This window comes from Lontra canadensis, unplaced genomic scaffold (genome assembly GCF_010015895.1).
Source record: "Lontra canadensis isolate GAN:19392208 unplaced genomic scaffold, GSC_riverotter_1.0 scaffold31, whole genome shotgun sequence".
In the NCBI taxonomy this organism is placed as follows: domain Eukaryota; kingdom Metazoa; phylum Chordata; class Mammalia; order Carnivora; family Mustelidae; genus Lontra; species Lontra canadensis.
Genome location: NW_022631025.1, coordinates 14,916,533 through 14,929,451, shown reverse-complemented (window position 1 = coordinate 14,929,451; position 12,919 = coordinate 14,916,533). Strand labels below are relative to the sequence as shown.

General features: G+C 41.6%; 1 protein-coding gene across 4 annotated transcripts in view; it reads left to right on the top strand.

The window, feature by feature from the left end:
* The window catches only part of CARNMT1 (carnosine N-methyltransferase 1), a 39,127-nt gene extending 27,561 nt beyond the window's left edge, over positions 1-11,566 (top strand). For 3 of the 4 annotated variants that reach the window (XM_032866648.1, XM_032866651.1, XM_032866650.1), the window contains 3 exons: positions 1,590-1,703; positions 9,049-9,152; positions 9,945-11,566. In XM_032866648.1, coding sequence (XP_032722539.1) covers positions 1,590-1,703; positions 9,049-9,152; positions 9,945-10,046 — 320 coding nt within the window. In that variant the 3' untranslated portion in view covers positions 10,047-11,566. The remainder of the gene's footprint in view (positions 1-1,589; positions 1,704-9,048; positions 9,153-9,944) is intronic. The other variant, XM_032866649.1, reaches the window with a different exon arrangement.
* The last annotated feature ends 1,353 nt before the right edge of the window (positions 11,567-12,919 follow it).

The window sequence follows — 12,919 nt, the reverse complement described above, 5'->3', positions numbered from 1 at the left end:
CCTGACTGGGAGGGAAAGGGAGGTTGGTTTGCTAGTTTAATGGGAGATATGGCTAGAAAAGGTAGATTGGTTCTAGACTGTGGAAGACCTTTACAATCAGGCTATCAAGTTGGGACTCCACCTTGAAAAACTGTTGAAGTTTCAGCTAGCATTAGAGAAAGGGAGATGGTAACGGAGAGAGGGGTGGTCGGGGAGTGGATTGGCGGTAAAAGGAAGAAGAGAAATAGTATCCTTAGAGGTCAGCAAGATCATTCATTCAACAAATATTTATTGGAGCCCCTAAGTCCCCGGTATGTTCTAGGCATGGGAAAGAGAGCAGTGGACAAAGCAAAGCTCCTGGTCACAGGGAATCTGTTCTAATAGGGAGAGAGGGGCAATAACAAATTTAGTAATGTAAGGAGGAGTACTAAGGCAGGGTAACGGGGGTACAGAGTGACTGGGGAGAGGCTGCTGTTCATAGAGTTACAAGGGAAGGCTCCCTAAGCAGACTTTCAAAACCAAATGCCGAGCAGAGTACCTCAAAAAAGTGAAGAGGCAAACCATTAGCTATTTGAGGGGAAATGTTGCAGACAGAAGCAGTGGCAAGGGCAGGTGAATTTAGGATGGGGAGGGTGCTTGTTCTGCTGAAGGAAGAGCAAGAGGCCACTTTGGCTGGGGTGAAATGAGCAGTGGTGCAGTGGGAGATCAGATCAGGGAGGATTTGGTGAGGCTGACTTTGATTGTACTCAGAGAAGTGGGAAGCCATTGGAGGGACTTGAGCAGGGCAGTGATGAGATAGTCAAGCTTTTGTTTATTTTTCCCTGAACTCTGACATTGAAAACCTGTATTCCAAAGGTAGAAAGAGAGAGATGGAAAATGTTAGGTGCTGGGGATAGGCCAGAGAGCGAGTTCTCAAGAGAGAGGTGACATAATGGAAGACATCACTTAGGCGAGTACAGGTGACCTTGTTCAGCAGCAGCGCTTGGGAGAGCAGATGATGCAGGGCATCCTCGGTGGGATCCGTGCCTTCACGGCGCTGAGATTTGTAGAATCCAGCCTCTGTCCCTGTGCCCAGTCACGGCCTCCACAGGGCACTGACAGCCTCGTTCCCCTGTTCCACTGGTGATTACCTGAAGGACTAATGAATAGTCTAAGTATTTTTATGCCATTTGTCTCTCACTTGGCAACAAGTGCATATGGCCTTTCTGAAACTTGCCAGAATCGGTGGTTAACAGTGGCTTAAATCAGTTTAAAATTCAAATGACAATTACTTCATCTTAACCCATTTGAAATGAAGGCTAGACATTGAGTAGATTTACAAACAAAACTCTTACAGGTACATTTGGTAAAGATACCTAGTTATATAGGCTATCAAAATGGTTTCCAAGTTGATTATCAAATTATTAGTAAAAACTTTCATGAACTGCAAAGCATCTCATAAATGATTGTTGGGTTACCCTAACTTCAGTGTTGACTGGACGAGTTTAGCTTCTGTATTCTTCTGGTTGAATGAAATATTCATAATCTGTAAGAGGTAACATTTGTAGAAGTAATTAAAAGAAAAGGCAACCTAACATAATGAATGTAGTAATGTGGTTTTCCTCGAATAGATACCTGGGACTGTATTGCTACCTGTTTCTTCATAGACACAGCTCACAATGTCATTGATTATATTGACACAATATGGAAAATACTCAAGCCAGGTGGAATTTGGATAAATCTAGGTAAGTTCCTCAGTGCTTATTAGAATCTTATACGTGAACCTGAGTACTTATAGCTGTTCTCTGTTTGGTAACTTTACGGTACCAAATATTCATAAAGGTTATAGTTATGTTGTATAATTTCCTTTAGACTGTATCCCAGTTAGTGTGGAGTCCTCTGAAAGCAGTGCAAGCCCTAAGAGATAACAAACAGGTTTGAGTCTGTGGCCTTCAGAATGGGTCTAGTCTTGTTGGGTTCTGTCATGTGCTCTTTTTTTAATGGCTGGGTTTTACCACAGATTTTGCCATTAGGACTAAGACCAAAGATAGAAGTAGGTCTTTTCAAACTTCTGTTTAGAATGTCATGGGACAAATGAGAGTGGCTATAAAATGCAACTGTAATATGGAAGTTATCCCAAACCTTAGGTCCTCTTTCGAAGGAGTCACTTACTTAAATTTCTCTAAAAATTTCCCAAGGAATGATTGAAACATGATACATATAACCCTTGAACAGCGCGGGCCTTAGGGATGCTGGCACAATCAGAAATCTGCGTATAACTTTTGACTCCCCAAAAACTTAACTACAGATAGCCACATAGCCTGCTGTTGACCAGAAGCCTACTGATAACATAAACAATTAGCGTGCGTTTTGTCTACTACGGTAGACTGTCTACAGTATTATATACTGTATATACTGTGTGCATATCTATATACTGTGTATATTGTATAGTGTATTCTTAAAGTAAGGTAGAGAAAAGAATGTTATTAAGAAAATCATAAGAAGGAGAGAATACATTGACAGTAGTAAGCTGTGTTTATCAACAAAATAAAACGTGTTGAAGTGGACCTGTGTAGTTTGAACCTGTGATGTTCAAGGTCAACTGCATTACCACTGCGGGTGGGCAAACACCTTACTGAATCACAGAACAACCCTAGGTTGAAATGGTATTTCTACTGTTTCATAGTTGGAGAGTCTGATCTTGCTGAAAGTAACTAGCAGTGGGGTCTCGGAGCTTACATGTATGGCAGAGACAGCCTCACAGCCCAGAACCAACCGCTTGAATGCCTAACCAGCTAGTTCTGCAGGCCCACCCTGGGTCTAACAGTTCTTGTTAATTATGTGATTAATATTTCTGACCCTGGTTACTGAGTTAGGGGAAGGTTTTGTATATTTCCAAAGTGTTAACTTTCATAGAAACTTTTCTCTTTGAGCTTTTATCTTAATTGGTTTATTAATATTTTATTAAGTTATATAATAACAGTAATTATAACTGCCCGGAACAAATAAAATTGCTCCTCATAAGCACACTGTTTGATAAGAGCAGACATGCTGGGCTGCACTGTGATCTGTCTCAGGCTTCAGAGGTAACAGGACACTCGGGTCTGGGGGAAGGTCAGTTCGGAGAGCTGCTACTCTTCATACCACAGAGCTCCGAAACAATTCGGAGCATTGGAATAATGGAGACGCATAGACCTTAAAAGTAGTTATTTGGGAGGTCAGTACTTTCCAAATCAAATTCTTCACATGTGTAAGCTGAGGTTACAAAATGATGATTATCTCAGAGTGGATTTTCCTCACTCCTGGTGTGCTGTGGTGTCTGTTCGGAAGAGCGTTCTCACTCTGCGTGCCGCGTCCTCGTCCTTGACGACACGTGACTCCCAGCGCAGCTCCTCCTGCTCTTTCATTTCCCAGTCTGCATCTCTGGTCCAAGCCACTGTGTGCCAACTGGGATACTGCGACATCCAGGAAAACCCCTTGTCTTTTCAGATCCATCGTGGATGCAGACGCCCCCAAGCAGAAGCCTGTGCGCGCTCCTTTACCCCTCCTCTTCCTCACCGTCTGCACGCGGTCCCTCCACAAGGCCCGTATCCTGAAACTTCTCTGTAGGTCTTGAAGCTTCTGTGCCAGGGTTCCTCAGCTCTGGCACCATTGGCATTCGGGGCTGGATGGTTCTTCATGTGGAGGCTGTGGAGAGAGGGAGGGTTGCCTGCGGCCAGGGCCGTGGTGAGCGGCATCCCTGGCTTCTGCGGGTTCCACCGCAGCAGGACCTCCTCAGGTGTGAGGACGGGAATGCAGAATCCGCCCAGCTGAGAACCCCTGTTCCAGCTCGGCTCCTTCCTTAGTTCAGGCCCTCATCCCTGCTTGCCGGGTGACTGCAGCGGTTCCAGTGGGGAACCCGCACCTTCAAGTTGTCTCCAGTCTTCTGCGCCTCATTTAGTCCTCCGTGTGCTGCCACCAGGGGGATCCTCCCGACGCCTGAATCTCTGCCCGTCACACTCCCTACATACAGCTCTAGCTTTCGAGATGCCCAGAACTCTCCAGGATTGGGCAAAGTGCCCTTTGTGGTCTTCGTGTCTGAGCTTCGTTATTTCTGCTCTGTACCGCCCCGGCCCTGCCCAGAGATGCCCGCCTCTGACCTAGAGAGCCCGTTCTCTTCCCTCTCTGCTCATGTTGCCTCTTTCTTAGATGCTCTTAACACTCAGCGGAGCTGATCCTTTCAGGTTGGAGTACATGTTTGTTGTATTCCTCTTTCATGTTCTCGCACAATCCGTGAGCATTTAACACAACACGGTGCGGCCCCCGATACGTTTTGTTTCCTCTGGTAGTCGTGAGCTCAGTGAGGGCCGGAAGCTGATGCTGGCTCTTCCCTCCCGCAGAGCCCGACACCCAGCGGCTCTTCAGTGACTGGTGTGTGTGTGAGTGTATTGTTTCAAAGTTGGAAAGCGGAAGAGAGGTAATGTTAAGTTGCCACAGAAGGTTGGCTGCCAGGAGACAGGACAGAGTGGCATTTCTGTCAGTAAATTCATAACATTCCCATGGTTTTGGTGTCAGTCCTGTGGGCCTGAAAAAATAATTTCATCTGTAAGCTGAGAGTGCATCAACTCCTGGGGGACAGTTTCACCCGAACTGTGGTGATGTAAGACCGGATCGTCAACACATTCATAGAAAATGAGAACGGTCTCTCTCAGCCATAGTGGAATACTAAGAAGCTACATTGGAAGTTAAATTACAGTGAAGATGTTGTCTATGTTCTATGAAATCACAAGTGGGAATATTGTTAATTTAAAAAATTTCTTTAAGGGGCGCCTGGGTGGCTCACTGGGTTAAAGCCTCTGCCTTCAGCTCGGGTGATGATCCCAGGGTCCTGGGATCGAGCCCTGAATCGGGCTCTCTGCTCGGCAGGGACCCTGCTTCCTCCTCTGTCTCTGCCTGCCTCTCTGCCTATTTGTGATCTCTGTCTGTCAAATGAATGAATGAATATATCTTTTTTTAAAGTCTCTTTAAGGGGATCTGAAGTACTCTAATATTCCTCAGGTTAAGGAAAGCTAGTGAGAGTGAGCTTTTTAAGGAAACTGTTTGCATGTGTCCTTTGGAAAAGTCTGTTATTAGCAAAATGTAGAAGAGTGCCTGTGCATCCTGTTCCTCAGCTTTTCATGGTGACCCTTGAAGACGTCTGTATAATTTATGGTGAAAACTGCGTGTGGGTGTGCATATGTGTGAGCTGGTGTATTTGTAGTCCAGCAGTGGAGGGCAGGCAATTAGCAGATGAAATCTAATTTCGTCTGGAAGAATAAACACGTTAAAGTACTAAAAAGAAAGACTCGCAGTCTTTTCCTTCCTATGAAGGGGAAAAAACACAGTTCTTCCCTACTGTGTATTTCTTCCTCGTGTGTCTCCTTTATTCCTCATATAGTAAAACACTCATACTCTGACACATCTGGTTACCAAATGTAAGTTTTCCCGCCACAAGAGTTGTCTGTGACACCAGCTGGGTGCCCCCCACTTTAACTCCTGATAACAGTCTACCTGGAGATAGTGTGAGATACCACAGGGGAAGGGGTCAGTCTCACAGGACCCTCTCCCCTATTTCCCACAACTTCAGCCGCTAGTCCAAAGCTGTCACTTGTGCTTCCAACCAACTGTAGATCTGTAGGCTGCAGATTGGAGGTTCCAGCGAGCCCCTCTTTTGGGTGTGATTGCTAGAGTGGCTCATGGAATTTAGCGAAACACGTAGGTTGACCATTTTCTTAAAGGATGTGAAGGATCCAGAGGAACATCCAGATGGAAGAGGAGCATAGGGCAGAGTATCTGGGAAGGGGTGTGGAGCTTCCATGCTCTGTCCCGGGGTTGCCACTCTCCCAGCACCTGCACATGTTCATCCCAGTAGCTCTCTGGACTCTGTGCTCTTGGGATTTAATGGAGGCTTGATCAGCCATTCCATTTTTAAGCCCTTCTCCCTTCTCAAGACATTAGTGGGGCAGGGCTGAAACTCCAACCTTCTGATCATGGGTTGGTGTTTTTGGTGACCAGCCCTCACTGAGTGTTGTCTCATTAGAACCAGAGATGCTTCTGTCACCCACGAATTATGAGTTTCAGGAGCCCTGTGTCAGGGACCAGAGTCACAGGCCTAATATTTGAACAAAAGATGCTCCTAGTGTTCTTATCACTTAGGAAATTATGAGGGTTTCGGGAGCTTTTTGCCAGAAACCAGTGTGTGTATTTTCTATCATCTTGCAAGTACCAAAGCAGATCTTTATAAAGTGTAAGGAGTCTTATCAAATTTTAAAGCATCATAAAGCTGAATGTTTTTTGAAACATGAGAGGTTTCCTGTAAAACGTAGATAGCTGACACATTATCTCCTTTACACACTGAGACCTTGTTGCAGTGGTTGTAAAAATAGAAAAAGGGTCTAAAACAATGACAGAGAATGGCAAGGAGGTCATCAGGAGACAACAAAATGTAACCCTTTTTCAGATGGGGTAGCTGGATAAGTTTTGCAAAACACCCAGTGTGAACAACCAGTTGACCTGCAGTAACCCTGGAAAATGACTGGCTATATGGAGGATCTGGAATAATCCTGGAATATGAGTGACTATATGGGGAAAAAGAGAAGTTGAAGATCTACGTATGGAGGCCTGTGGACCCCTATAACTAGGGAACCAAGTTCCAGTCCATGCTCAGACAAAGACCAGAAGTTTAATTTACTGGAAAAAGTGAATGGGAAAGAAAATATATGAAGGCATGAGCTAGTAGAGAGTGAGGATGAGATGTGGGACATAAAAGAAGGATATTGGTTAAGTCAGCTTTGGAAAATGAGCAGGCAGTAACCACCCCCCACCCCCACCCCCCCGCCCCGACCTGCCCCCCACAGTAGCTCCTTGCCCAGCCTGTACAATTTTTTGCTGAGGTGTGAGTGCCCACTCTTTTGTTTTGAACAATTGCAAGCCATGTTTCTTTAAGTGGGCATTTCAAGATAGCTACTACAAGCTTTCTTCTAGTTAATGTGTACTGTATATTTTTCTGTATTTTAAACCCTTTCTCTTTGTTTTAGATATATCTTAGGAACAGCATAGTTATATTTTGTTTTCCAATCTAACAGTCTCTGTCTCTTAACCGGAATTTTTAGAACCTTAAGGATATAAATGGTTTAAGTTAACTTGTCCCAGATTTGGCATGTAGGGCCCCCTTCCCCTGTGTCCATTTGACATCGCCTCCTTTCTGACATCACCACTGTTCCAGGCTCTTTTTGTATTCTCTCTGCCAGGCCCTGAGAGTAGCCACCCTACCCCCCGACAAAGGATCCCCGGTTCTTTTTAATAGAGAATAGTACATAGAAACATTAGGTTGATTGTACTTGTAGAAGGCTGAAATACGCACAAAGATGTTTGTCGAAGTACCATCTGTAATAGATTGTAAAAAATACTCAACTGTAATGGTTCTCTTTGGGTGGTAAAATTAGAGCTGTGTAACTGTACATTCACTGCTCTGCTGGGCATTGTGGTGAACTCACAAGAAACTGAAGACGTGTGCCTTTACTCATGTAGCTTGTAATCTGGTTAAAAAGTGTGGATTACATGAAAAATAATCAGTGAGCAAAGCCATACTACATTACATGAATTTTAAAGTAGGCTATATTAAGAGAGTGAGCAGTAGGGCTGGAAACTTAGATGGATTATATTAAAACTTGCTTTCAGTAAGGTTTGGGAGCATGGCTAAAGCTTGCATTGGGGAGTTGGAGCTCTCTAGGTGGAACACAACGTGAAGAGAGGTATAATATGACCTGAGTATGTAAAAATTCCTGGGGTGTTTAGATCTAAGAAGACAGTAATGCTGGAGGCTCTTAAAATAATGGAGCAGCAGGAACATCACACACTTTAGAGCTGGATGGACTGCTCTGAGGGCTTCAAAGGCTTCGGGATGGTCTAGGACACAGCAGTGCTCAGTAAATGGTAGCTGCTGTCATTTTTGCTAGTCCTAATAAAACTAACAGGAAGTTAAGCTTGACAGAATAGTTTGATGGTGAACCATTGTTTTCTTCTGAAAAGAGTACTAACATATATATTTATAGTCATTTGTCCTAGCGGTTTATGTAGGGTAAGAAAAGAGGAGAGGAAGAAAAACGTTTTAACGCTTAGTAAGTATGTTCCACAGAGTGATGAGCCTTTTAGGAGGAGAAACTGTCCTGTTGTTACTCTTAATTCCTGTGATTAGCACATTGTATGAGGGGAAGGGGACGTGAGATGGGCACTGGACTTACAGTTAAGCCAATGAAAGGAAAAGAGAAGATTGTTTAGGTTAGTACTAAAGTAACTATTGAATGATAGTGTGGCCTAGACGAGGCTGATGACGGACTGGGCAGAACGTGAGAGATTGAAAGCCTGGAGACTCTGGTTGGAGTCGGATGATAGTTCTTGGATACATGGAATGAGAGAATAGTAAAGGAGGAATGTCATTTTAAAAAGCTGTGGTTGCTGTCGCTGACTGAACGCCTTCTCTGTGCCAAGTGTACTGGGTGTTGCAGAGCTGGGGACGGGTCCACAGGCCCACGATCAGTGAGTGTTAGAGCTGGGATGTGAGTCGTGCACTTAAAGAGCCAGATCTGGTGTCACGTCTTCCTTCCAGGAAACCTTGCCTATAACTTCCCGCCATGTGCACGCACTCTCTTAGACCTAGGCTAGCTTGAGGACCCTTCTGTTTACACCTGATACACAGTCTGCAGCTGCAGTTGTGCATTTACTTAAGGAATTACAATTACAGTATACTTTCAGAATTTAGGGACTTCGCATTCTCTGATCAAGTACTCCCTCAGTAACCCCAGAGTTACAGGTGTAAGGCTCATATGTGGAGGATCACAGTGCAGCCCTGGTATGCCACAGGGACTCCCTCCCCACCAGTGTAGGCCCAGCACTCAAATGGGCCAAAGTTAAAGGGGTTTGGACACATGCCCTTGGCAGATGTAAAGGTTCTGTTCTCCTTTTTGTTTGTTTCACCTACTACCCATCTTATAATTCAATTTGGAGTTCTACCACAGCAACTAGTGCATGTTTATATTTAAGTAATTCATTCATAATATCTTTAAACCATAGGTCCCCTACTGTACCACTTTGAAAATTTGGCAAATGAACTTTCCATAGAATTGAGCTATGAAGATATAAAAAACGTCGTTCTGCAGTATGGATTCCAGGTGGAGGTAAGGATGGGATGTTTCACTTCTAGCGCTCTTAGGAATGGGAATATCGTGACAGTTCCTGACTTGACTTCTTAATTGTTCTCTCATCCACAAAGTGAAAATAATAGTTGGCTTTTAGAATTATGAGGCTTTGGCATAGTGTGTAGGTAAATGGGAAACTGTAATCCCTGATGTCATCAGTCAGCTCTCAGTACATGGCAGCTTCCCGTTCTCAACAGTGTCGGCCCTGGTAGACGGGCAGATACCAAACCCACGAGCGTCTGGAGGAGCAGATGGAGCAGGGAGGGCAGTGACAGCATTCATTGTGTGTGCTTCTGTAGTGTTCAGTCTTTTTTAATCATGTGATTATAAGGTTTTATGGCACTTTGACTTGTGTTTTAGTTGTATGTTTATTTAAAAGCATTTCATTCATTAAAAAAATAAACAACAGATTTGTTCTTAAAAATGAAGAGAAGCGTTTGTAAACGTGGAGATTCACAGACCTGTACCCCTGGGGGGAAAAATATATATATATATATATGTTTATAAAAAATAAAATTATAAAAAAAATATAAAAAAAAAAAAATGAAGAGAAGCAATGTAACAGAGTCATGGAGAGTTCCAGCTCTTATTACTGGTGTGACCATGAGCAATCTGTTCTTTGTAAAGTGCGATTACTAATAATGCCAATCTTAAGGGGGTATGTGTATGTAAGAAGTCAATAGAGTACGTTTTCAGTGGTACCTGTCACAAGTACTGGTTGTATTATACTCATGGTCATCATCATCATTACGATTATTGTTTGCATTCCAGGTGGAAAAAGAATCTGTCTTGTCAACATATACTGTGAATGATCTCTCCATGATGAAATACTACTATGAATGTGTCTTGTTTGTGGTCCGTAAACCACAGTAACGTTTTCAAGTGGTATCAGCAGGAAAAGAGTTTGATAAGAGCAAATCCTGAAATAAACAACTCAAAATCAACTATCCCAATGACAGGACACAACCTCAAATCAGTGGTGCCTTCTTATTCCTAACAAAATTTAGAAATAGCGTCTATTTTCTTAATACGTCTATCGCTTTTTCAGAAATATACTATGCCATGCATATTTGTACTACAGAAGTAAAAATGGAGGAAATGTCTTCAAGTATACATTTTCCCTGAAGCCCAGAATTGTCTTTCAGTAGAGAAAACTTTATCTCCAGTGGTCTTCATGAAGCTGTCTGTTGCAAGTCTGCCATATTAATGACTACTAGTATCGAAGTCCCCCCAAATCTTTGTTTTGTGTGCATTGCACATATTATTTTTAGAAGAGTCTGAGGATCCTCTGTCACATTCAGCATCTGGAATTGGGACTTCATTTGCTTTGGACCTAAGCAATCCATTCATAAAATGTGTGTGTGTCCTTTTAATCACTCAAATTATTTTTTTTCTAGCTCAGCTGAATTTAGAGAAGCATCAACCATTTCATTTTTATGAAATGCTGAATTTAATAAGATCACAGGCCAGTAAAATGCATTTAAGCATTCAAGTAACTGAGAGTCTTTGGGGCATACTAACCTGAACATTATTTGAAAGCATACTCATCATGAATCACTCTGAAATGTATGAGATCTGAACACTCTTAAGTGAGGCACAAAAACCTTTATTCAAGGTACTGCTCAGAAAATGGGGAAATAACAAAATCTCCCATTTGAAATGTATGATTTTAAACTAGAAGTGAATACAGTTTGTCAGTGAATGTTTACGATAATGTCATTTCTTTAAATTACCTGGATCACAAAAGCAAGCACTTTTTTTTTTTTTTCCAATAAACTGTCATGATGGTATTACTGTGGGGAAATTCTGAATATGAAATTCAGGGATAACTTACTGCCCATAGTCTGTGTCTTCAATATTGTAAGCAGCAGCCATTCATGTAATTTTAGATTAACACCAATTTTGTTCCCTGATAGCTGGAGTTAAAACAGTATATGCTGCTTTAAATTTCTACCTCTAGCAGATCTTTTCTATTGGAGGGAGTTTTCCTTTATATATATTTTTTATGTTTCTTATTTTGTTTCTAGTAGCTTGGAAAGCAGAGATGACTGATGTTGTAACCTTTTCTTGGGAAAAGGAAGTACTCTTGTTGGATATTTTCATAGGTGATTATGATGGCATTAAATGACCTCTGTGGCAATTTGAATTAGATAGACTTAATCTCAATAATGTGCTGTAGGATTAATGTCATGTTCTAATAGGAAAACTTACTCGTGAATCTTTAGGCCTTTTTTGTTAGGTTGGGGGAGTCCACGCAATTTGGTATCTTATTAGTAGGAGCTTTTCCATGGACAGTGAGGGAGCTCTTGTGGCCTTTGCTCATGTTACGCAGTAAAGGGCTCTGTGAAGTTTATTTGACTTGCTAAATTCTGGAGGCCTTAGCCTCTTGAGTTTAAAAAAAAAAAAAAAAACAGAACCAAAAACTGTTTCTCTTTTTTGTGTCTCCCTCTACCCCCAATACTTGGCAGATGTTCAGTTATTAGAATTTTCATTAACTACCATGTGAATGAATTTTCAATTAATTGGTAGGGGGAAAAATCCAAATTTGTTTTTGTTTCAGGAAAAAAAAAAGTTTAAAAGGATCCTAAGTATTTAAAAAAATCCACTGAAAGGAAAGGAATGCAGGCTGTTTTTGAGTAATGTCGAAAGGCTTTTTATTCACTGACTGGTATTCACTATTTTACTTGTATCAGAACAAACGATCTTGTTTTTTCTCATAGAGGCAAAAATATATTGGTAGCAAGGACTCGGCTTTACTACTTAAAATTTTGGCTATCAGGTTTTATTCTTTAATAATATTACTTATATTTCTAAATTACAGCTTAGCTTTTTGTTAATTCTGAAATCAGTTATTTCATTTGTTTTTAACTTCTCCTATCATGACTACTGTTTTTCAAATATTCTACATAAATCTGCATCACTTTTTTTCTCATTGCTTTTGTAGTTAATATATTCGAAACTTGAAAATTGTGGTATCAGTCAATAATAGAAGTGTCACTGGAGGATTTAATTTTCTATTTCTTATGTGTAGTCCTAGCTACTAAAGTATGTAAGCCTTAAAATTTTTTGTTCTAATTCCTTATATTAGCTCGATATACAAATGTTTTCATTTTTATAAAGCAGGAGGAGATAGGTCATTGTGCTTGCTTCCCCCACCTTTTTCCATATTCTGAAGCGGTGCAGGTTAGGGTATTTTAATCAAGTGAGCAAGATGGGAAATGTAAAATATAAAGAGAAGCTGTATAAATCACAGTATAAAATTATGAAGTTTGGGAACTGTAAAATGTACTGTATTTATATGTAATTCTCATTCTAAAAGTTGCCACAAAGGCTGAATTGGAAGCTTCATGTCTGCATGAAATTTCCTATATTTTTAACGTGTATGATGGACTTAATTTTTCTTGAATATTAAAGTCTGCCAATTGCTACGAAACAGTATTTGCTTGGTTGTTTCCATCTAAGTCAGTAGTAACTGTAGACGTGGGAATTTGAATCCTTATCCTTAGATGAGCTTATTCTTATATGCTTCTAGAAAGTCAATAATAAGAGTACTTGGTCTTTGAGTATCTTAGGCCTTAATACTATTTAATCTTGGTCTTTGGTTTTGTTAAATAACAGAATGTAACTCTAAAGGACATCACCAGTACCAGAGAGTTCCAGGACCAGCCATTAGTAGCAGAACCGATGGACTTGGCGCTTACTCTGGGTTTGTTCCCCTGAACTGTTGTTTGCCATCTCAGGCAAGA